General features: G+C 39.8%; 1 protein-coding gene and 1 pseudogene across 1 annotated transcript in view; one reads left to right on the top strand and one right to left on the bottom strand.

Annotated features, from left to right (window-relative positions):
* LOC133126613 (tomoregulin-1-like) overlaps positions 1–8,909 on the bottom strand; it is a 79,372-nt pseudogene extending 70,463 nt beyond the window's left edge.
* Positions 8,910–16,766: 7,857 nt separating this feature from the next.
* The window catches only part of si:ch73-173p19.2 (V-type proton ATPase 116 kDa subunit a 1), an 89,212-nt gene continuing 79,627 nt past the window's right edge, over positions 16,767–26,351 (top strand). Inside the window, exons 1-2 of the mRNA XM_061238956.1 lie at positions 16,767–16,883; positions 21,902–21,980. Of these exons, the coding sequence (XP_061094940.1) occupies positions 16,767–16,883; positions 21,902–21,980 (196 nt within the window). The remainder of the gene's footprint in view (positions 16,884–21,901; positions 21,981–26,351) is intronic.

Genomic DNA, 26,351 nt, shown 5'->3' with positions numbered 1-26,351 from the left:
TGATAGAAAGCATGAAAAGTAAGCTTACCAGTGACAAAGTGATCCGAACAAACTCGTTTATATTAAATTTTTTCTGGTGTAATATCTTTCCTACTTAAATTGCAAATGCAACTTGATATTCTTTCTGTTGACAACCTTACATTTTCTTATCCCTGGTGGGCAATAATCTTTGGCAAACTTGTACTTGTCTCTCTCCGGATCAGCCCGATTTGAGTAACCATATATTGCGCAGAAATTAACCATAATGAACCTATGTTATCAATGTATTTTCATCCTTTGTCGTTGACCTGACATTTTAAAAACTATATTTTTGTTGGAAAAATACAGAGTAGAGTACAGATATAGAGTTATATGGCAAGGTTGTCCACCATGGGTCAGGTTCACGTGGTTTGTGACATGAATCCATAACAAAAAATGTTATAGAATAATTAAGGGACAGCAGCGGAATTTTCGGGGGTTATTTGTATAAGCATAATGTAAACTCAGTGTTACGAACATAACATGGGGAAGCGAACTCTTCGTTCGTACAATGGTAGTTTTTCTCCTGCGGAACGTGGTTTATGATTATTGTTCCTTATTGACTATTCCAGTTGTGATGGACAGTTTGTGAACAAACAAATCTTTTCAAACAAATCTTTCAAATGAACAAACAAACAGATTTGTTCATTTGGCTCTCTCCCTAAGCGCAGAGATCTGGCCACTTAGCCAAAGACAGTTATTTTAGTGACTTGCACTGTGTCCAATGGAGCTCCGTGAAGTTGGCAATGTTGCTGGCCACAATTGGAGATTTGCATTTATCAAAATAAAAGTTTGGTGAATAAAATTATTTTTGAACTGTAATTTTGTCAATTTTAATAGTTAAATTAATACAGTTGGATATGATTGTGTGGCGGCACGGATGGTGCAGTGGGTAGCACTGCCACCTCACAGCAAGGAGGTCCTGGGTTCGAATCCCCGTCGGCCGGGGCCTCTCTGTGCGGAGTTTGCATGTTCTCCCCGTGTTCGCGTGGGTTTCCTCCGGGTACTCCGGTTTCCTCCCACAGGACCGACCTGTCCAGGGTGTATTCCTGCCTTTCGCCCAATGTATGCTGGGATAGGCTCCAGCCCCCCTGCGACCCTGTTCAGGATAAGCGGGTTCAGATAATGGATGGATGGATGGATGGATGGATGGATGGATATGATTGTGATGTATTTGCAGAGAATATAATATTGTGCACAAATTTCAATAAAAACTGTTTGCCACCTGTTGTTGCTGTCTGTCAGGTGTGGTATGGGCATGCATTGCCATAGACTGTCAATTCACAAGCAGCTCATTTGCATAGCTGATAACTCAAAAACTATGACTTGTTTCAAAATGAAAGGGGGTATACATTTGTTAGCTGGACCCATATCTTTAATATTATATAGTCCTTTCTGTGAAATCATGTTCCCAGCAATTGTTGCTGTGTTTCCAGTGTGGGGTGGCCATACGTTGCTATTGACTGTCAGTTGCCACCCAACTCATTTGCATAGCTCATAACTCAAAAACTATAAATTGTTTCAAAATGAAAGGGGGTATACATTTGTTAGCTGGACCCATATCTTTAATATTCTACAGTCCTTTCTGTGAAATCATGTTCCCAGCAATTGTTGCTGTGTTTCCAGTGTGGGGTAACTCAAAAACTATCAATAGCAAATGAGCTGCTTGTGAATTGACAGTCAATAGCAACGTATGGCCACCCCACACTAGAAACACAGCAACAATTGCTGGGAACATGATTTCAAAGAAAGGACCGTAAAATATTAAAGATATGGGTCCAGCTAACAAATGTATACCCCCTTTCATTTTGAAACAATTTATAGTTTTTGAGTTATGGGCTATGCAAATGAGCTGGTCGTGAATTGACAGTCAATGGCATTGCATGCCCTTACCACACTGTAAATACAGCAACAATTGCTGGGAACATGATTTTAGATAATAAATGTATAATTTTATAGATATTATACATAGATTTAATGTATGCCCCTTCGTATTTGGCAACATTTTTTTCAAACAGTAAGCAGGTATGCAAATTAGCTGTTATTGAACCGACTGTGTCAAGCAATTTATGCTTGGCCTACATTATAGTAACTAGTCAAATAGCAAGCTAGTTGCTTGCTGACTTTTATAAGTTGTATCAGCAATGAATTTAAACAATGGTAATTATGTGTGGAAGCGCAGAATACGCGGTAACTATGTTCTCATTATTTAACGTTACTCCGCAGCTCTTATTTTGACGGAAAATCACAGGAAGTTGAGACCGGAACTTCTGTACAGGAAGTCTAATTGTTGCCAACTTCATGGAGCTCTCTAATGGCTACGTATCAGGACAACATTGTGTGATTAAGCTGATAGGCTGAGCGAAATGCCAATTAAGCAACCACAAATGAATGACCATATGTACCTACGTCAGCAAGCCATGGAGCCATACTGAGCCGGTGGAAAGAATGACCAAAAGGAGTAAATGAACAAAAGAGCCACTGAGCTGGTGAACTACTTTGTGAACAAAGAGCTGAATGAGCCATTCAACGAGTGAGTGAAAAGAGCCATTCAACGACTCAACGAACGAGTGAGCCAAAAGAGCCATTGAACGACTGAATGAACGAGTGTGCCAAAAGAGCGATTGGAGGAATCAACTAACAAGCTGAAAGTACAGCACAGTTGACCTGTAAGGTGTAACATTAATGCCGTCATCAGGCATTCCGTGGACCAGCTGAATAGTTAGGATATCACAGATAATATCAGCTAAATCAATTTTCTGTAATATAGTCAGCGAGGCTATGCAATAAAAGTGATGAATGGTTTTGCAAAGACCACAATGTACATTGTCATTTTATCTTTGTAGGTAATATATTGAAACATAGCTAGCTATGTCTAGGGTGCAATAACATATTTCACAGAATCATATATTGTCAAGTTTCGACAGAATACTATGGCTGGGGGGCCCCCAAACCCCACACAGGGTAACACGCACTTTTAACATACACGCACACGTTTTATTAAATGCTAACATTGTTCGCCAGTCTACACTAACACATTGACAATTATAGGCAACAGCCCTTGAATAATATAAAAAGCTATTTCGCCACCCAGGAAGTGGCTGATTTAGCAAACCCAGGCATGCTGGGACCCCCCTGGTTAGCCCGCTCGCCACAATATCATGTCATCTCCTGGAATTCCATGCACACTAGTCTCTACAGTTTGCAAAGATTTGGCAAAAAAAACCTAATAATAATACAGTGAGCAGCAGTTCTGCAGACAGAAACGCCTTGTTAATGACTGAGGAATAATCTGTAAGGTTGTAATAATAACAATAATAATAATAAAGTAATAATCCTACCTAGTCTGCAATATTTTATTTTGACAGTAACAACATAAAGAAACATGATATGAAAAAAAACACACTGTTCAAGAGATCCATTTCTACAATTTGTGACTATAATAGACCTTCTATCTTCTATGTTTGTCAGATGTACACTGGGGAGAATTTAACCAGAAAACAAGTGGAAAATGGGAGATGCTACTGCAACATGTTGATTATAGGTAACAGGATAACCTTACCCAGATTTATGGGTTGGTGTGCTGTGCTGATATTTACAGAAATTGGATATGGAAACCAGGTTGTGAAATTGTGGTTGTGTCCATTGATAGCAGCTGTGGTCACGTGTGTGCTCCCATGTCTATCCCTTTCCTTACCTGAAACTGGCACACACACTTCAGGTCAGCCCCGTCATCTCTGCAGGTCCCCCCATACCGACGAGGAATCATCACACAACCTCAAGTCACTTTTCTTCTCTGAGTAGTCTACAAGAAATGGTGAGGGGGGAAGGTGAAGTGATGGTGAACAAAAGGAAGCAGTTTTCAGTCTATTGTTTCCAATGACCGATTATTTACCAATATGTCAAATTTCAGCTCTTAATTTATTCAAAATGCACTTTATCCTTAATTCATTAACTGCCCTGGGCTACATTTGTTGCAAAGATTCTGAAGCCACTAGCGACAATATATTATTCTTTGGGATTTCTTTGAGATACACATTTTTTCCCACACTTCAGAGTAACGGGAAACAACATGTAACAATTACTTTGAAATGTTAGGTGGAAGTGAAAGTCTACAAGAATGGAAATGTTTTAAAAAAGTGCATATACTGCAAAAATGTACTTACATACACCACTGGTTACAGTCAAGGCGTATACCTAACCCTTATCATCCAAAATTCTCTGGAATTGCAGAGTCTAAAAACCTTATTATTTCTTTCTTGTTTTGAGTCACATATTAATGTAGAACACTGATCTTCGCATTTGGTGAACCTTAAAAATATGAAAATACTGTACATGCGCAAGCAGGTTTAGCATTATGGTTCATATTCACTGAAATACGGATGAAGTGAATGGATATTCTAACACTCCTCTGGCTGTTATGGTAACATCAGACAGGCTCATCAAAGACTTAAACCTTGCGATGTAGGCCTACCAATACAAAGTTTTGATTTCGCCTTCTCTGTCGTTCAGGTTGCTACTCAAGAGTGGATCAGACACATTCCCACTTATGCAATCAACAGCTATTGTCTGGCAATGGGAGTGTTTCTCATCCTACGCAAACACTAGATAGGAAGAGAAATCCGGATGAGGATGGCAACAAGGGGTGCAACCTGCCTTTGCTTTGAAGAATACCCACAAAGGTGGTCTTCAAGTGATGGTGAGTGTGCTACTGTGGTCAGTATCTTATGTGCAATGAAACCAGAAATGTTACAGTGTAAATGGATATTTTTAAATTTTTATGACTACAATTTCATCGTACCTTTATAACAACATAGCTGATTTGTGTTCACTGCATAGCTTATAGCTTGTTAGCTAAACAGCAACAAGGTAAACCTACATTGCCGATCAACTGCCAGTTACAAGCTATATATATAAAAATTTCCTTAATTTATGCACATATCATTCTTATGGAAACTTGAGTGTTCCATCTCTTGAGATTTTTGCAATTGTACATGGTACACAAATGCATTGTGTGTTCGTTGGCTAGCTAACACCCCATCTAGTCCCTGTCACACAGCTACCTATAAAGCAAATAATAATAATAATTATTATTATTATTTATTTAGAGATCGCTTTTCAAGGTACTCAAAGCTTTACATAAAAGTGATACAATGATTAAAACACAAGGAAATAGGCCTACGATGTGAAATGAAATATTGAAATTCTAGTTCATTGACCAGTTCGGTTGTAGTTTTAGCTAACAAGCGAATATGCCCTGAATACGGTCTAGTCAGTTACATAGCTAAAGATAAGCAGAAATCGCTGCTAATGCTGCTAATTATATCAATAATACGTTAGCGAGCAAGCCTCAGTGATTTGATTTACCAAGGTCAGATTGATAATCCATACATGTCTTCCATACATGAGTATCGATTACTTCAGCTTAGATTTATACTTGGCCAAACTAGCAAACTAGGATTGCTGCATTATTATTTAGCTTGTCAGCTGAACCGCAGCAGTTGGATAGCCTTTTTATCACTTTGAAATAATCTATTCGTCAAAATGTACAATTATATTCTTACAGACCTAAGAGTTATTGGAGACAGGGCTTCATAGGCTTTCTATTGTAAAAGAGGTATTATAATTCAATATTTCCCCAAAACTTCTGGACCAAAACAATCTTTGTTACCTAAACTACTAAACATAATTAAAATGTATCACTGTGACCGATTAGGTTCTTTGGTTATTAAATCAGCTTTGGTTATTACATTGAAGTCGATGGGCAGAAAGTCATTTTGCGCTCAGCAGATATTCTTCTGGGTGCTTCACTGCCTGGACCGTCCCACTCTCTCCAGTTTCCATGTACGTTCTATGCTTTGGATACCTGTAGGAGCTATAGAACTGAAACTGATAGAATGTGCAAAGTAGCATGATACAAAAAATCTCTCTGTAAAGTTAGATTGTGGAGACATTTTAATCATTCACAATCTAATATTGTCATATTGCACAGCCCTAAGATAGCGTGACACATTGGACAATAGCATTTATCTGGCAGCATGAACTCATGGAAACAAATCTTTTCCACCAAAAATTGATATTCCTTCATAGCAATAAGATAATGCCAAAAATAGCCAAAGGTATTCCAATACAGTGGTGAAAAATGAAAATAAACAAGTAATTCCTGTCTAATAATACCACATCATTCTACTATTAATATCTGCAACTAAATATGCAAATATTAAAATACAATCTTACTATTGATTTTACACATATGCCTTGGTGCTCAAATATTTAATTTAAATCTTGCCCGCAGTATTCATTTGGTTGATGCCTTGCATGGCAGCCAATCGCCGTTGGTGTGTGAGTGAGTGTGTGAATGGGTGAATGAGAAGCATCAATTGTACAGCGTTTTGGACAAAGGTGCTATATAAATGCCAACCATTTACCATTCATTTAAATGAATACAAGCATTTTAGTTGCACTAAAGTACTATACTACCGAGGTCAAGAGTGTGCTGCATATGAGATTTAAGACAATTGGATTTGATCTAGAACTACTTCCAGAAAATAGCACACTAGTCTCCAAATTGAAGGCATGCTGGAAGCAACCGAAGACATCTCTCTGAAACAACATCTTGACAAACGGTACTACCACTACGGTACTACCATACTTTTTAAACCATTCAAGTGCCGTTGCAAACATGTAGTTGACTAGCGAACGATGTTAATGTTTAATAAATTGTGTGCACATTTGTTAAAAGGGCATGTTACCCTGTGTGGGGTTTGGGGGCAGCTGGGGGGCTATTGGCCCAGTCACCGTTAAAGAAATGTCTGCCTTGAAGCCTGAAATGCTTGATCACGTGTTTCCTGCTAATAAAAGCATTGAATTCCTGGTCCATGATAGGACCCCGCCACGCTACAATACACGAATCAAGTAACTTTAGATATCTACAGCAATTACATTTTTAAATAAAAAAGATTTGTTCAAGCATGCTTCAAAGTAATGCCCCACCCTATGGGCGACCCCCGGTGCCCCTAGAGTTCAATTCAGGGTGTGAAACAAAGAAGTCCCTGATGAGGGATGGATCCAAGATGTGCCGCTAAGGGGACTTACATACAATCCTTAATCACTCCCTACTCCCCAGCTAGACCACTCCGGTCTGCCAGCTCCTTATGGTTCCCTCACTACGAGCACCTGGCGGTGCAGCTGCACGTTCACGCCTGTTTTCCGTTCTGATTCCTCAGTGGTGGAATGACTTGCCTACCACTGTCAGGACAGCAGATTCCCTCCCCCCCCACCTTTCCGATATCCCTCTTAAGAATTGCACTCACGATGACTGTATTTCTTGTTTAGAACAGCACTTCATGTGTATTTTACTAGTTATGGATGTGTTGCTTTAACTTGTGGAAGAACCTATGCACTTGTAAATCGCTTTGGATTAAAAGCGTCTGCCAAATGACTAAAATGTAAAATAAAATTAAAATGGTGTCCTTCTTCAGCGATGGCCACCAGGAGCATCTAGACAGTAGTACGAGTATGCAAGCGGCACAAAATCAACATTACAGCGTGACGAACAAACTAACAGACGGAGACCGATCCACATTTCCCTCTAAACTTATAATTCTTATTTTAAACTTAAATCCAATATTTATTTCCTGACTAAAACACGTTTAATAAAGCGGCAAATTTTTGCATGTTTTCATTATTTATATTAGGCAAATTCGATGTTAATGTGCCCATTTGCAGCTGTTATTTTATGTTTTCAAACCAGCGTCTTGACCTTCAAACTTCAAGAAGAATCAGAAGAGACAGTGTAACAGCTACATTTAATAGATAGCAAAGTCTCACTAGAGTTATGTGTATTGAAATGAAACGGGAGAACTGTAGAAAGACGAGGATAGCCTACACTGGATAAGTGCGGTAAAGTTAGTTGCAAGTTCGATATTCGATTTTCGGACTTCAATAGTTCTTCAGTAAAACAAAAGTGTTCACTTTTCAGACGTCCCTAAATATGAGCAGTCTGAGCCACAAAAAATAAGAATATGGTTAAAAATAATAATAATGGGCTTAATGGATGAATGACATATTGTGCATTGAGGTTGGAAGGTCCCACATCATAACACACAGTTCCAGCGATGTTAAAATAACTGTAACTTCGAAGCAATTGACGAAAATGTTTCGTAATATTAAAAGTACCACGAAAAATCAAGCGTTGTGCCGCGTTCCCTCGATCACGGAACAGTTCTTTTGACCAATGTTGTCCGTTTTGTTGAAGAGCTATTGAAGTCGGAAAGTCGAATGTCGAACATAAAACTAACTTTACCACACTAGTTGGGTGTGGTTCAGCTTCCATAATTTAATCTCACGCCTGCTATTAAAATTAGTGTCAGAGCGCCCAGCTACACACCATTGCATTTCATTTACAATAAGAATTAAAAAGAGATCCAACAAATGAGCGGGGTTCAACTCCCGTATGGGTCTTCCAAAAAGCTGACTCACTAACTATGATCATAGTCCAATTTCGATTACTTTGGGGTCAATGTTCTTTGCTGCACGCAAAAGAAACGCTTGCTCGCGTCCATAAGGCTGCTATCCAGAGTGCATTGTAGCAGGCAGTAGAGCAACCAATGTAACCAAAGGAAATGCGTCGATTAACATAATGTATGTAGGTCGTATGCCCATTACAAATAAATCAATACTGATAATGATAAATAATAATGTGAAAATATCAAAATATTGTGAAATCCAAAACACTTACCGATGCAGCCATCCCCAGACAGGCATTCACTATTTTGGAGGTAAGATGTTTGGATCCCTTTCAGTGAGGCGATTGTCAAAAAGCAAAAGAATGAAAAGAAATAGCCAGTCAATGGTCCGATGCTCCTTTTGAGGAGCAAGGTTCTCAACATGATGAAAGAGATAGTAGGTTAGGCTATCTTATGACTCAAAGTCAGCCAGAACCGGCGAGGATCCGGCCCGGAGTCGCTTGTTATCTGGGTATCGACAGTTGAAGCAAGGCCGTCGTGTGTCAGAAATCACTGTTCATCAACCCTTTTGCCCAAAGATGTGTAGCCTACAAAATTGTGGAATTAATGAGACACTGGGTACCGGTGCATTTGGGAGAGAACGGGAATATAAAAGTGGGGTGGGGTGGCAAGAGAAGTAACAGAATCGCCCACGGGAAGCGCATCGAAGCCTAGTTAGTTACACTCTACAGAAATTTCAATTACTTTTCCTTTGGCACTGCAGTCCTCGAATCTTACAACCTCGCTATCCTTCTTCACGCTCCTTCTCTCTGCCCTTTGTCGGGATCTCTTTTGTCTCATTGGCTTCTGTACTTCTGTCTAAATGAGTGCAAACACTCTCCCGTAGTACTTGGCTCCTTCCTTGATTAAATAAATCCCTATAGGCTATACGAAAGGGATAATGCCCTATGACCAGTTATAAGGAAATAATTGCCCAACAGGGTGGTGCTACGGCCCGACGCGGAGCAGAGGTACGCTTATACCAAGGCTAACTTACCTTTGGTAATGTAGTTCATTGTCCATGTAGTTATGGACAATTTTATTTTAGAAACAAATGTATTAATTGAAAGGCAATGGGAACATGATAAAAAAATAGTCCGTTACTGACTAAAAACAGCCTAAAATTTCCTGCTGCAACCTGCCAACGGCATCATCCCGGATGATGTTTGAAACATCTCCCATGGATATCTTTCCAACAATGCAAAGTGTAGCTTAACTCAATGCAATGTAACAAACTCACCGTGTTCCAAATGGCAAGTTAGCTCACTATGTTCCAAACAGTGCAATTTTTATGAGGAACAAATACTAAATTACTTCCAGATCAGCTTTGGTTTTTGTGTGTGTAAGTCTAATTCCTTCCGTTTTCATAAAAAACTTGGTAGGAGTGACATACCGATCCATTTCAGCATACAGTGACATGGTAATGGTCATCCACTGTAACATTGTGGTGGGGCAGCTGTTGCAGACGAGATAGCTGTTGCTACGACTACAGCTAAGCCTGCATAACAGAATGAATAGGTATTCGGACCATCGTGAGCTAACACGATCTTCCGAACACATGGGACGTTTTGCAGTTATCTTTTCTCTATAAATATTGATCTAATTCACATCAAAGTGTTTCAGTGTCTGGGATAGTCAATAAGCAACCATAATCATAAACCAAATTCATCAGGAGAAAAACTACCTTTGTACAGACATTAACTTCTGGTGGAAGCGGCCGCTTGCCCATGTTCTGTTCATATTCATGTGAGTTTACGTTAGCCTACAGAAACATATTTTTGTCACCAGTTCGGCTATAACCATTGCATGTATGTTCAGCACATTGACATTTTTGGATATTTTAGACGTGAAAAAATTCTGCACACCTGTTTGATTTTGTCTCTTTAGCAAGGTTATATGAAAATAATGCACACCCATGTGACACGTCTTTGCCGTATTTGACCTCGGTGGTTGGTTATTTTTCAGTGCCATGGTATAATATTATTTAATGCAAGGCCTATAGGGAATAAATGACATCCAGACAGTTTCAACCACTGAACTTCTTATACAGGCTGTGGTCTTCTGCTTTCAAGGCAACTCGGAGTCATTTCAAGCGGGAAATTTACACTCTCACTGCGTTCTAGCGGTTTACTCTGACACTGGTGCTTGCATACCAGACAGGCAGTTAAGGGATCAGCCCCAGCACACATCCAAAAGCTCATCAGACCCTACACACCTGCCAGACCACTCTGTTCCGCTACCTCTAGATGCCTGGCACCTCCCCCTCATCACACCTGCACTTCTGTCATGGCTGCTGTCTGTCCTGGCCCCACGGTGGTGGCATGACCTTCCTGTGGACGTCAGAAGAGTCTTTGACGACTTTCAAGCACAGACTGAAAACTCTCCCCAGAAGCAAAACTACTACAGTTTTACACTCTGTTATGCAGGTAAATCTCAATTAAATCTGATTAATCTTAACCTTAATTAAAAACCAAAACAGTCTATATAAAACAATGTGTGTATGTGCGTGAACAATTAAACAAGGAACACTTTTGGCCATCCTACCTCTTTGGCCATCCTGTTCACATCAGAACCACTATCTGTGTTGCCATCACACTTGCCTCTTTAAACACACACCCACATTTTCCTAAAGCACTATACTCTTAAGCAACACATCCCTCACAGTTTGTTACAAGAATAAAATAATGCAGTTAAAAATCACTCAAATAACATACCGTGAATGACAAACACTTGTGTGACCAGCAACCATCACACAGAGGCAATGGAGCATTTAATATTTTAGTAGACCATTTGTTAGATTAACTAAGAGGAAGAACCAGAAACAGAGGCGTTGAGTAGTTAAACGTAGGTGAAGAATGGCTAGACATTAAGATTTTTCTGTCATCCATTAAAGTGTGTTCAGACCACTTCAGGTCACAAGTAATCTGACCAGAAAAATCTCACTAGCTAGCTAGCTACATTAACATTGTAGTAATCTAGAAAATCCACCATAAGCAACTTCACCAAACAAACCAAGCAGATGGCCATCGCCCAAATGTGTCACAGTACCTAGCTAGCTGGCTAGTAAACGCATTTAAAAGTGAATAATTAAATAACAAGAATCACCACCAGAAAAAAGCTAAACATCCATAAATTTACACGGCGCTCTAGATACTGACATCATATATAGGCCTATCCTCTCACCCCAATGTAGCCTATTGCTGCTGTGGCATAGTCATCAGTTGTATTCAGATATTCAATGGCATAACGTTAGCGGTAACACACAGACAGTAAGATACAACACCTGAAAAGTTACAGGTAATATCTTGATTTACGAATGTTCTATTTACGAATTTTCAGATTAACGAACACTACATTTTTGGGACATTTATTCATTTAATGAATGGAATGTTCACTTTACCGAAATTTTGGAGAAAAATGTTTTTGCTAGGAAAAGTCACCTCGAAATGAAAATGGAGATTACATTTCAGCATGTAAGGGAGGTAGACTTCATTTACAAAGCAAACATAAAATCTGCCTGCGTATTGATCAACTAGTTTGCTAGGCAATTTCTACTTTTCAGTTGTTGCAATTGCACTGATCATTTCATTTCTATACAGTTATGGGTGGCTGAGAGGAACATCACATTAGCTGACATCCATGCGCATTGCTGGCCATAGGCACAACGTTGGCAGCCATGTTTTGGTTACAAACTTAAAATGCGTTTTTTAAATGGAGTTGCCATTGCAATTTCATTACTTTAATTTAATTTAATAACCACGCTGATGTTTTTTTTTTTTTTCTTTATTGTTATAAATTCCCTGGAACGTATCTCTATTAAATCAATGATAAATGCTGTTTGGTTTACGAAATTTCTCAGGAACATAACCCCTTTGTAAATCCAGGTATACCTGTACCATAAAGATAAATGAATCTGTGCAGAATCTGCAGAGATACTGGATGACGTGGCAGCTGGACGACATACGTTATTGGTTTGGGCTTAGGATTTGGGGAGGGAAATCTGATCCTAGATCCTGTTGCTGCCCTCTATAGGTGAAGGCAAAAAGGGCTTGGCATTGTTCATGTAAGGGGATGTATCATATAATGAAATATTAAGTGTTTATAGACAAGTTTATACAGTTTAACATACTATATTTACTGATTACAGAAATATTTATATCAGTAGTCACTTTAATCTTGCGTTCCAAATATGATTGATTTGAGAAGCTACAGCAACTGCAACTGACCCTTCTCTGTCAGCATCTAGCATGTGTTGTCGTTAGTATCATAATATTTACATGGTCTTAGGTAGCAAGTTATAGAAAGTATCTCTTTCATCTCTTCTCTTTTTGCACTTGCTTAGTGACCTAGCTAACAAGGTGGTTTAAAACAAACTTGAAAAAATCCACTTGCAATGGCACAAGTCAAACGGTAGCTGAATGTTTTGAAAAATCAGCCATCGCAATGCTTCCAAACTTCAACTATTTCATTTTTGACTTGGTCCGGAAAAGGTGGTTCAAGGGGTTCAAGGCTTGTTGGCTAATCACTGAAGCTCTTGCTGCTGTGACGTTTATGTGTAAGGGCCATTATGTATTTGATAGGTAACAGTCTTAAACTAGTTACGGTTCTCGTTCAGATATACAGCGCTTTGGATAAAGGCGCTTTATAAATGCCAACCATCATTGACAGGTTTTTTTTTTTTAGCTTTTAGGCAAATTTAGTTATCATTGACAGATTCTATTTAGCTTTCATGCAAATTAGGCAGTTGGTACACTTAGGAGTAGGAAAAGGTGAGCATTGCTGGGCTGAATGGCTCTGTTCTTGCCATTACCTTATGTTATGTTAATCCTGAAATACATGACCTATTTTTTTTTTCCATTCCAATGTGACTTGGCAATAACTAATGTACTTGTTTTATGAATTAATGATGTAAAAATACATAAACAAAGCTGTACAGATTAACTTCTCAGTAGTTAACAACTGTTACTAGTTAATGCCAATTAATGTAACATATTTGTAAAGTATCACCCCCATGGCAGCCAGAGCACCACATAGTAAGATGGTCCCTGCATAGCCTACCCTTAGCAATCGTTCAGCTTTCTACAAATGTTCTCACTCCTATTATTGTGATGTAAAGTTCTTTGTTGTAGAACACCTTGGCATGGAATGTTAGAAATCAAACTATGCCTTTTTTTGCAATTAATGTTATTTTGAATACGAACATAGTAGATTTTGTTTTGCCTGTTAAAGCATATGTGCTGCAGAGCAGTGTTGAATACCAAATTCAGATTGATCGGCTGACTGAGAAGCCCCAGCCCAAAGGTAAAGCGCGTCAGGGAAAGACTCACCTAATTGCCTAGTGCAAATCCATTTGTCTCAACCATTCGCTCAGGCGATAGGGAGACCCTCATTTCCAACCCTGGTTATGGACCTCTAAAATGACATTTCGTGCCGCAATGCATTTTTAATTGCAACACCTGGTAAATGGCTCTACTGGAAAACGAAATAGAGTATGAAGCGCATAACTTTAAGGAGTTCTCTATCTCATCATTATCTACCACTATACAGACAAATCCAAGAAGTGATGGGGTGCCACCTCCTGGAGTAGGCATTGAATTGGTGTAAATATATCAGGCTTCTGTCGAGGAAATATTTCTGTCGCTGTTCCTCCTTGTCCCTTTTAGGCAGGTGATGTTGTTTCAGCAGTGATGTTGGAAATAGTTGTTCAAACTACAAATCTTTAGTTTAAAATAAAACTGATTAATCCGGGGAATCTGTGTGCTCCATGCAAGATGCTTCAAGAGATCAGAGAATTCCAAAGTAACAGAAGGAAATGTCCTAGCCTTTATGCAATATAGTGTAGGGCATTTTACATAAGTGTGCCTCTCTGCAGACCCCCAAAAGGAAACACACTGTGTTGACCATGTTGACAAAGGGTCGGCAAGGTTTGATGAAAAGACAGTGCTCAGCAATACAGGACTATTGCTCCCATCATTGTGCTGCCTCTACGCAATTCTGCCACCTCAGTGGAATGCTCCCAGAACTGAGTTGAAATAGCACTGTATAAACCTTGGGGTTTCCACATACAGTGTTTGGTGTTTAGATGGCTAATGATGTGGGAAATAGTTTGGTGTCATTGGTGGTGTAGTACACTGGTTGCTGAATAAAGATCTTAAATTGTATTAATTTGAACCTGCATCCTCTTGGCTCACACCACTATACACTTAGCAGTTTAGAGTTCTAACAGACATAGACAACCTAGGATACTTGCACCCCGTAGTCACTCGCCTATACTCCAGTGCCGTCACAAGATACATACTAAGTGTATCATTGTAGGCTATACAGGCCACATAAAACCACCCAAAAATCCTTTGCAAAATAAGGGCTAAGAACCAGAACATTTAGGCCAGTGATCAAAGTAATCTTTAATGTCATTTTCTCTGAAAAGATAATAAATAAAATGGACTACAACAAAGCTATAGATTTATTAAATTAAACACCAAAAGCAAATTCATTTTAAAAGTTAAAAACTACAGTACTAAAAATAATAAACATCGAACAAGAAGTTCGGAAATTTGTGTTTGGTAGATTATTTCTCTGTTGTAACAATGCCTCTTGGTAATAAATTTTATACCATTGGAAAGCCTGTTTATTTCCCTTTTAAATGGAAAAAATGCCAAACAGTAACACCTTTTGGTGGAGGCAGTGTGATGGTGTGGGGCGGCATCTCCATCACTGGAAAAACGAGGCTTGTCATCATTGGAGGCAATCTCAATGCAGAGAAATATCGAGATTCTGCAACCAGTGGCAATCCCATATCTCCACAGACTGGGCCCAAACTCCATCCTCCAAGATGACAACGCTCGCCCCCACAGAGCGGGGTTCATCAGAGACTACCACCAGAATTTGGGAGTAGAGAGAATGGAATGGCCTGCCAACAGTCCTAACCTCAACCCAATTGAACACTTGTGGGATCAGCTGGGGCGTGCTGTTCGTGCTAGAGTGACCAACACATTTGCGACAAATCCTGGTTGAGGCGTGGAATGCCATCCTACAGCAGTGTGTGACCAGGCTGGTGACCAGCATGAGGAGGAGATGCCAGGCTGATGTGGCTGTGTATGGTTCTTCCACACACTACTGATGCTCCTGATTGTTAAATGAATAAATTGTAAAATTGCCAATATGTCTTGTTTCTCCCTTGTTACTGATAGACTTCAATCATCCAATCCACCAAACAACACCAAACAAGAGTCAATAGCAACAGCAGAATAAGCTGGCATTGGCAGAGAAGATTTCGCTAATTTTACATGAGCGCTACCCACATACTCAGCTGTGTTGCTCATCCCACAAATGCATGTTCCTTATAAATGGGGCACCATTTAAAAGGGAAATAAACAGGCTTTCCAACGGTATAAAATGTATTAATCAGAGAAATAATCTACCAAACACAAATTTCCTAAATTTTTGTTCGATGTTTATTATGAAAGATGTGAAAATTCCTGACTGGGCTTGATGGATAATGAACAGGGGTGTAGCAGTACTCAAAAATCTTGGTTTAGTGTACTTCCGGTTTGACTTCGGAAGTACAAAATGGAAGAAAAAAGTGTGAAACATTAAACTGATTTTCATATTTTATCAAAATTCAAACAATGGCTAACGACATCATTTTTTGCAGAACAAAATTGGGCACATTAACACAACATCATCAAACTCACACTTATATAATATATTACTCAATATGTTTTTTGGGTAGTCAATAGGGGGTTTCAGGCTATGGAACATTTTCGGATATGATTCCAAAATTTTCTTCGTAAAGATCACATTTATTTATCCCTATTGAACAACCTATGGACCTTTTTTGGCTTAAAAGTTATGATGATTTAAAAAAGCCTTTGTTCCCTTAGTTTTTCAATGGTGTTGGTTGTGCTGACCACAATGTGCCACATTCCCACATTCCCACATGCAGCACCATGCAGTTTGTGCGGGAGAACATACACTGCATTAGTGGCCTTATTGATCCTTCAGTCTCTCAATTGATTTCTTGTCTGATGAGCCCTCTGAATATTTCATTAATGGTCTGCACCACCAAAAACAGGAGCTACAGTCAACACAACTATTGCTTCGTCCTGCATACAATATATATAGTAAAGCCTATTGGCACTTTTTCTGACAACACCTCCGTGAACTGAAACAGCTGGGAATCTGTGGTAAAGGGTTACTAATACAGACCTGAGACTGGCTTTGCTTTGGACAGGAACCAGGATGAGTTCTTTCTTTCGAAGCGAGGAGATGTGCCTGGCACAACTATTCTTCCAAACCGAGTCAGCCCACTACTGCATCAACGAGCTTGGCCATCTAGGACTTGTACAATTCAAAGATGTAAGTAGGACATTTTGCAGATAGCAGTTACACTAACACACAAACAAAAAATGAGTTTTGGAGTGCACAACTCCCATTGCCTGGAATATCCTTTAGTACTTTAATACGTTTGCAGTATTTGTGAATATTTCTTCATAATGCATTACAGGATGCCATGACATTATATAACATTGATGCTTTGTGCTGGGGCTTTTGTAACCAGAAATATCTACTTGGCATGGTATGACAAAAAAACTGTACATTAATGAAAGATTATGATTTCCCAACACGTTCCACACAATGGTCTATTAATATTATGTTATTCAATACTTAAATCTTCTTAACATCTTCAACAATTAAGCAATCAACTCAAATGTGTTGATAAATCAAAGTTTTGTCCTATGACTACAGTAAGTGACATTTACAAGTGTAGGAGAAACTTGTAGAAGGCAATTGTATATATTGGATTCTTTGTCTGTATCAACTATTCCCTGATAATTTCCCTAAATTTAATTTTAAGAGCAAGTTGACAGGTTATCCATCAAACACTACAGATAAGGTTTTTAATGGGATGTTACAGGTTAGAGTATGTTCTACTTGTTTCTGAGGCTATTTGCCTTTACTCTGGCCTTCAGCCAGTGAAATGTGTGCTCAATTGGATTGAGGTCAGGTGATTGACTTGGACAGTCAAGAACATTCTCCTTGGTTGCTATGGCTGTATCTTTTGCATCATTGTCTTGTTGCATGATGAAGCGTTGTCCTATCACTTTTGATGCATTTGCTTGGAGCTATACTTTAGCATTTATCCTTCTCCAGTGGCAGCCAAAATAACACTTTATTCCAGAACTCTACTGGTTTTTAATGTACATTTTTACTAACTGTAACCTGCTCATTCTATTTTTGAGGCTTTTTTTGTTTGCATGTTGTGGTGAACCCTCTGAGGTTATACTGACATAGTGTTTTTTTGATGGTCATCTTTGACACATCTATGCCTATATCCAGTGTTCATAATATGTTGAACTGTTACAAAGGGATTTTTTTCACAATTTGATGGATTCTTCTGTCGTCTACCAGGGCTTTTGCCATTGTTGAGCTCACCAGTGCGTTTTTGCTTCTTAACAATGTACCAAACAGTTGATTTCTGTTCTGACACTTTTAAAAAACGGGTGAAAATCTGATTATAATCATGCAAATTTCCAGGATAAATCAAACATTAAATAAACATTGTCCTTTCTGTTAACCGTAGGCTTTGTTAATGGAACAATGACAGTGTGCATTCCATGAGATTGGATACGATGCCGTTGCAATTTTAATGAAGTTAACAGTGACATTCTTTAATTTGTGTTGCAAACCATGTCCAAGCTATTTGACAATGAAAGAAGCAAATTAAAAACATACTTATTTTCAGAAAGTTGATGGATTTGTTTGTATTAACCTCTTTTAAGATTAGGAAATTGGGTATCAGCGAGTATGCGAGTCTATGCACTGATCCGATACCATGTCATTTATCATGTGATGACAGCCCATTTACGCTACCCAGGCAAACAACAACACATGCGGTGCTAGCGGAGAGTGTAAAGTTAGTTAGAGCTAGCAGTGTTCCGTTGGCCTGCTCTACCAATCTGCTGCTCTGTGGATGATACAAACAGTAAAACTTTTGTTTGATCCCTAAAGCTTTACATACTGTCTTCATCACTTTCCCTGAGAATTGGTTGCCCTGTTCACTAGCATGGCATTCCGAATCAATCAACAGCACAAACCTAGAGTCAATAAAAGGCCTGATGAAGTCTATTTCCAAGTGCTTAAACACTTGGTTCAATCTTGGTTGTTGTCTCATTTTGGTCTTCATGGTAGGCACAGGATTACATAGCACACTGGTAATACATCTCTGTACATACTTGTAAATGTTTACCACCAGCTTAGGGTGCCACCAGTTCTGCCCCATTTGGTGTTCCATGCATCCTTTATCATAGGTCCTTTCAAGGAATGAGGCAAGATTATTGTGTTCTCTGGACCACTCCAGATATTGTATTCCCCGAGCCTCAACCCATTTTACATCCATAACTGTGTCTCTGCCAAAGGTCCTGAATGCTGAAGCAGCAAAACATATATTTTGGTTTTGGTTTTGTTTGCTTGCTATACCTGTATTGCTGCCAAGGGCGCTGCCATCTCTCCCTCCTATTCCCTTCTGAGAGAGGGACTGTTCCTTTCGTGTGTTCATTTACTATTATTACTGATACTCATTCTGGTACCTGTATGGCTTTATGTAGTTTCTCCACTCCTGCGCCATTTTGAATTTAGGATCCTGCACTAGTCAGGGACACCATATTTGCCCACAAACCCACATAATGATGTACTACCCCAAATGTGTAGCATGGGTCAGTATAATTGTTCACATCACATCTGAAGGCATTTGCAAGCATGTTTTCCAGTTGGTCCACCAAGCCATGCGGGCCATAGAGAATTTCTTTCCTGACAAAATGGCAAGAGCAGCATGAGGCACAACAATTCCCACTTCTTGTGTTCCTATCAGCAGCACCGCTTGCCTACCCCTTGCAAACATGGGGGCATTGCTTGAGCTACTGCATTCTGCTTGGATGACATATAAGCAAGCAACCTCTGCCGGTCCCCATGCTTCTGTGTGAGCACCACAGACACATGCTTTCCCTGGACAACGCATTTTGGACAACGCATTTGGCAGCCCCAATCTAGGGGATGTACACAGTTTTAGCTTTGGAGTGGTGAATGCTTTCTCACATTCCAGCATCTACTCCTTTACATGATGCCGCTTCCATCAAATACATTGTTTTTGTACATGGTTGTGCATTTTCAAATTCAATTAGAATACTATTTAGAAATGTGTTATATAATGCATTTAAAAAAATATTTATCATATACTTCACATACAGTGCAGTATCAGATAAAAAAAAAAAATTGTATTTCTTTTTTATGGGTTTGGGATGTGAGACCCACAAAAGATACAGATCCCCATCCAATATGAAGATCCCTGCCCCCTTAGTATCGTCTGCAAACATTCCACAATCATGTGTTTATGCTTAGCCCTCTCTAGCTCTGAGCACTAAATTCACACCTTGTTCTCCTTCTCTTTTTTTCTAGGAAAGTGCTATTGTCCTCGGGCGACTGTCCTACTGCCCACCTGTCATTCAGCATAGTTTACATCATTTTACTGTATTTTGACTGTACATCTGAAGCCCATTTAAAACGCTATGCTTCTATGTCTGAGCCTGACTGACTCTTACCGTCTGACTCTGAAGAGCTTGACATGCCTCTGCCATGTTAGCCCTATACCACCACAAATACAAGACTATTTTGTAACCTATTTGTGGCCAATTTGTGCTTTGTCAGCCAAGTGAGATGGGCATGTGGGGGGTTGGACCCAGAATGCACGACTCAGACAACAAAGATGTAATAAAGTCCAGCCAAAGCCAAAGTACAGTACCGAGGGAGAAGGCAGTCTCGAAATCGGTAAACCATGCAAGAAGTCCAGTAACCAGGAAAGCTGTCAGCGGGGCAAAAGCAAAGACAACAGGCAAGAGTGTGAGGTACAGGCAGGCAATAGTCAACAAAACTGAAGTCAATAACGATGGTCAATAAACAGGCTTGGCTCTTAACAGGTAGACAATGGCTTGGAAAACCACTCAAGCATGCACTGAAAAAACAGGAGGCAACAATTTTGCAAAGGCATGACATGGAACTGAGCTTATATGCAGGTGTAGACAGGTGCAGACAATTAGATTGAGAGCAGCATGCGAATGGAAATCAGGTGTGGAGGATTGACAAGTTAACAAGATAATTAGTAATCATTAGTAATAAACCTACCCTACCCTAGCATTAGTAAACTAGTAAATGGCATGCACAAGAAGCGTAAGGTAAAAATGAACACATGGTTAGAATGTTAGTATTAGCCAATCCTGACCTAAAGTTAGTAGATTAGTAAGAAAACAAGGGAAATTGAAACAATTAGGGAAGTGTGAGTGACAGAAAAGGAGAGAGAGAAAGCATGAACACAAGGTTTGCGGAAAGACACAAAAAAGTGTACGCTAATCAATGAACGGAACAACATAACATGAAACAAACATATATTGTGACATGAATAAACTATATCATGAGACATGACAAGACTAGAAAATACATCGTTACAAGAACTAAACATAAAAACGTGGCAGGACTAGACTAACATAATACGTGACATGACAATAAAATAACTAATACAATAACTAACCATGAAACATGATGAGCATGAAACATGACACCAAGTGCTGCAAAAGTATCTCAAGGTCCCGCATGTGGGTCTCCTTATCAAGAGATGAGATAAGAAACTCAACGGCAAACTGCAGCTACACCCTAACAGATTAAAAACCTCTTTGCTTAAACACAGCCTGTAAACAAACAATATGCACAGGATGGGCCCTGCCCACTCCACTGCACCCTCAGCTTTCACCCAGGTCAAAGTTTCATGACTGAAGTTTCATCAAGTGCTGTATTTAGCTAGAAGAATGTTCCATTAAAGCCAATTAACAGCTCTTGCCAAATGACAGCTCTCGTTAGCTAAAGTTGCTTTTTTGAGTAACTGTGCACTCTACAGCTAAAATGCTCCTTAGAGTAACAGCACTCATCAGCTAAAACGCTCCTTAGAGTGACAGCACTCACCAGCTAAAGACGCTCCTTGGGGTGACAGCACTTGTCCGCTAAAGACGCTCCTTAGAGTGTCACCTCTAGAAATTGGTTGAAGAATAATCAACACCTAATGAGGGTAGTAAGTTTAATGAAAATCAATAATACTCACCCTCTCATTGATTCTCTTTAATCTAATTCAGGAGCTATTTCCAAATCCCATCCTCATCGCCAAGCTGTTAGGACCTCAGTGGAATCAAAGTCGGGATAATGCATGAACTCACCAAAGTCAACAAGAACTTTTATACTATTATAATTTTATTGAACTGAGTACCCACAACCAAAGGGGTAAGATGTCCAAACATAACCACCAGGTGAGAACTCCATATTTTTTCTTTTGACAGTTAAACCCTGGTACCGTGGCCTTTCAGAAGAAGTTTGTGAATGAGGTGAAGAAATGTGAAGAGATGGAGAGAATTGTTTGTGAGTATTATTGTTAATGTTATCACTGATGAAACCTTTTACAGGAACACATTATATTAGAAGAAGCAGTTGTTTCCTAATGTCCAATGACAGTGGGTATGGCTGTGTTGAAGATATGCATAGATCAGGGCAAGGGCATGAACCAATTTTCGAAAGCTTTGCGTGTTCCCAGGAGCACAGTGCCTTCAATAATTGTGAAATGGAAGAAGTTTGGAACCTGGCAAACACCCAGCACTGCTCGCCACCTGGCTAATACCATTCCTACGGTGAAGCATGGTGGTGCCAGCATCATGCTATGGGAGTGTTTCTCAGCGGCAGTCTGATCCTCCACATACCCCTGTGCCAACTCAAATAGGGTGCCGGTCTGTTTCTCCTGCAAGGATGCCAGTGCTTCCATTGCCATCACTTGCCCTTTCATGGATGTTATCTGGCTCTGCTGTTGTCCCTCTCAGTCCAGGCCACCACTGTAACAAGTCCTGACACCTCTTGAGAAATCTTCTAAATTAGTTAGTTAGTTATTTACTGGTTATTTTGCTCCTCAATCCCTCTCCTTCACTTTTGTATTCTCTCCACTTAAGATACACTTTCGCCACTGTTCATGTTAACAGAGAAGAGACCTGACCACAGGACGCAGAAGGGGAGTGGTTAGGGACTCAAAACCGATGTCATTGCTCTTTGGGAACATTTTGTGGGCATTTTAGATATTAAAACCAGGAAGAGAATAGCCTTCAAGAGAATGAACTGGTGACCTCAGCAATGACCTGGAAGACGATGGAAGATCAATATACTGGATGACAGATGAATCCTAAGACTGGTGAAGAAAAATCCCTTTGTAACTGTTCAACAGATCTTGAACACTCTCCAAAATGTAGGCGTAGATGTGTCAAAGACAACCATTAAGAGAGGACTATGCCAGCATAACCTAAGAAGGCTCACTGCAAAATGCAAACTCTTGGCAAGCCTCAAGAATAGAATGGCCCGGTTACAGTTTGCAAAAAGTATATAAAAAAAAACCTGTATATATTTCTGGAACAAAATAGACAGATGATACAAGGATGAAACTGTACCAGAGTGATGGAAAGAGCAAAATGTGGAAGCTAAAAGTAACTGCCTTTCATCTGAGAAACATGGGGCTTGGGGCGTTCATTGATGATGTCACTGCTGACAGGAGCAGCAGGAATGAAGGCCGAAGTATACAGAAACATGGAAAGTGGAATGTTCTTGACTGGCCAAGTCAATAACCCGACCCCAAATCAAATTGAGCATGCATTTAACTTGCTGAAGACCAGACTGAAGGCAAATAGTTCCCAAAACTATCAGGAAATAGGTCATACAGGGCTGGCAGACCATCACCAGGGAATGTAACCTGCATCTGGTGATGTCTATGGGTCATAGACTTCAGGTAGTCATTGATTACAAATTATTTGCAAGAATTATTGAAGTTTGGGTTAATTTGTTCAATTACTTATTCATTCATTTTTTTAGGCCTTTTTCAGCTTTATTGAACAGTATATAGAGACAGGAAGAATGGGGGCGAGAGAGAGGGAAAGACATGCGACAAATTGTCAGACGGTCGGATTCGAACCGTTGACGTCGCGGCTCACAAAGAGCATGCGGTCAGTGCTCTGCAGGCTGCGCCACCAAGACACCCCATTCATTAATTCATTATCGTAACCTGCTTATCCTGAACAGGGTCGCAGGGGGGCTGGAGCCTATCCCAGCATACATTGGGCGAAAGGCAGGAATACACCCTGGTCAGGTCGCCAGTCCATCGCAGGGCACACACACCATTCACACACACACTCATAATTATGGGCAATTTAGACTCTCCAATCAGCCTAGCCTGCATGTCTTTGGACTGTGGGAGGAAACCGGAGTACCCAGAGGAAACCCACGCGAACATGGGGAGAACATGCAAACTTCACACAGAGAGGCCCCGGCCGATGGAGATTCGAACCCAGGACCTCCTTGCTGTGAGGCGGCAGTGCTACCCACTGCACCATCCGTGCCGCCTCCAATTACTTATGGTCCCCTGCATTCTGCTGCTGACCTATGCTCATGCCTGGCTTTCTGTGATATTATCCATCCATTGAGTTCCTATATATTGAGTAAATTGCAGACCCAGTTTTTCTGGCCCACTGACAACATAGCGGGAGATGCATTAAAGCCAATGCCTGTGAGCAATATAGATCAGCATGTTGCCTTATGCAAGTGGCTCTGCTGTGAAATCAATGCTTTTTCATTTTACTTTTCTGCATTGTAAATTATCTCCACGACACAGATGGAGACTTTCACTTTTTTTTCCATGTCATTTCATAAGCATTGCTGTTACATTGCTGTGCAAAAGGCAATCTACAACAACTGGAATGTGAACATGTATGGCTGTAAAATGCAAAGTGACAAAGGAGTTTCTTTGTTTCTATGTAATGATGTGCCTTGCATTTGTGGTTTTACCCAAGACTCCCTCTAATGGCTGTGTATTGTATTAAAGAATCTCTACTTTTTTAAATTGGACTCTATTATGCTGCTTAATGAGGGGGCTAGGGTCACTCAACACAATACTCCTGTATGCCGTATGCCAAAAACTTGCTGTATGCCGTAAAGGCTCAGGAAGTAAGAGGGTCTAGCCAATCTAGACACTTTGGAGAGTTGTGGCAAATAATTTTGTTGGAAATGTACGTGTCTTTTCATGCTAAACATTTGTTTGGGTCACAGATTTCCAGCATGCTAGGTTGTTTCAAGCTTGCTTCTTGGTAGTATTACGGATCGAAAGCCCAACAATGTTGCAATAACAAAGAGGGTGGAAATAATCGTAATATTTAACCACCACAAGCACAACACAAAGAGGTTTTAAAGAGAAAACAATTGTTTATTATGTACAGCTTAATGATTTCCTAAAACTAACAGTGACTGTCTAGCTAAAATGTCTGCATGACAATGACCAATTACCAATTATCAGTGCCTCACCGAGTAGTATTACAATATTACAAATTTAACCCGTTAGAGCTCGGCGATGTCTATCAAAAGAAATCACAATACTGTTTTGTAACACTGTGATGTATGATACCATGGAACTCTGGCACCGTCTTATATCTGGCACCGTCAGGGAATGCCAAAAAAGTAAAAATGCAAATAGTAGAACACGCCCCAAAGATATTGTAGGTACTCCAAAGATATTGCAGGTACCCTTGGGAGTTTGTTTGCCAAAAGCTAGACTTACTAAATATTACTAAAACAAAGTAACAGAAGTGGAAGAGTTCTTTCCTCACTGAAAATACTTTTTGCATTTGAGTGGATACAGATGGTCATGTGTCTGGTGGGCTGTGAAATACAATGGAACCACAGCAAAAAAATTGACAAAAATGAAATGATATTAAGGGTCGTGTATGAGGTATAAAATATTCATACTGAATGATAAAACATTTTTTATCCTGAGAAAATCCCCCCTGCCTGGCACCTTTCCCCTACCTCTTCCTGCTCTCCTCATCTGGCAGGTCGAGAAGATGAAAAAAAAAAAAAAAAGTACAATCATTTCAATAATAAGATCTTCTATACTAATATATTGATTGAGGTCCATTAATTGAAGTTTTTGTCAGGTACCCAACCCCCAACAACAAGTCAAACACATCCCACAATTTCACTTGTCATTTAATATTCAAAGGCAGCCTATAAGAATAATAGTTTAGTGGGAGGGACTACAAAGAGGCCAGAGTGTGCTTAGCGGAGTGCACATGTGGGAACGCAAGGAAGCAGAAGGTCTGTGAGGTAGGAGGGTGCTAAAGCGTTTAGTGCTTTATAGGTTAGTATTTGGATTTGAGTCATTTGAAAGTGATGAGGTACTTGACCAGAAGCCAGTGAAGTTTATTGAGGATTGGAGCTGTGTCCCCCGAGTATGGGTCAGTACCCATGCTGAATTCTGAATGTAATGTAACCTATCAAGGGAGGTGGTTGGAAGGCCATACAGGATTGAATTACAGTAGTCTGAACAAATGAGCAGAAATGCATGGATGGGGGTTTCTGCAACAGGACTGCTTAACACACATTCCATTCATTGCCATTTTGGTGTAGTTTATTGACACGCAGCCCAGTCTATTGCATATTGCTCATTTCTGGACTTTCACCTGCAATGCTTTTTGATCATCCTACGCAAAAGCCAATTAACAGTTTTTGTGGAACTTATGCTGTTCAGTATTTGATATAAATCCCAAAAGCAAGAAAATGCATTGGTTACATTATATGTATTGTTCACTGTTTTTTCTTCTTTATAATTTAAATTTTCAAATTTGGGTCATGCAAATTACCGAGGAGAAAGTTGCATATGCAATGTGTGCGCATCCAAAATGCTTGCTCTTCAAAAGAAAATCACTCAGT

The sequence above is a fragment of the Conger conger genome, chromosome 4, assembly GCF_963514075.1.
Source record: "Conger conger chromosome 4, fConCon1.1, whole genome shotgun sequence".
NCBI lineage: Eukaryota > Metazoa > Chordata > Actinopteri > Anguilliformes > Congridae > Conger > Conger conger.
Note: the sequence above shows the minus strand (reverse complement) of the source record. Positions and strands in the feature narration are given on the sequence as shown.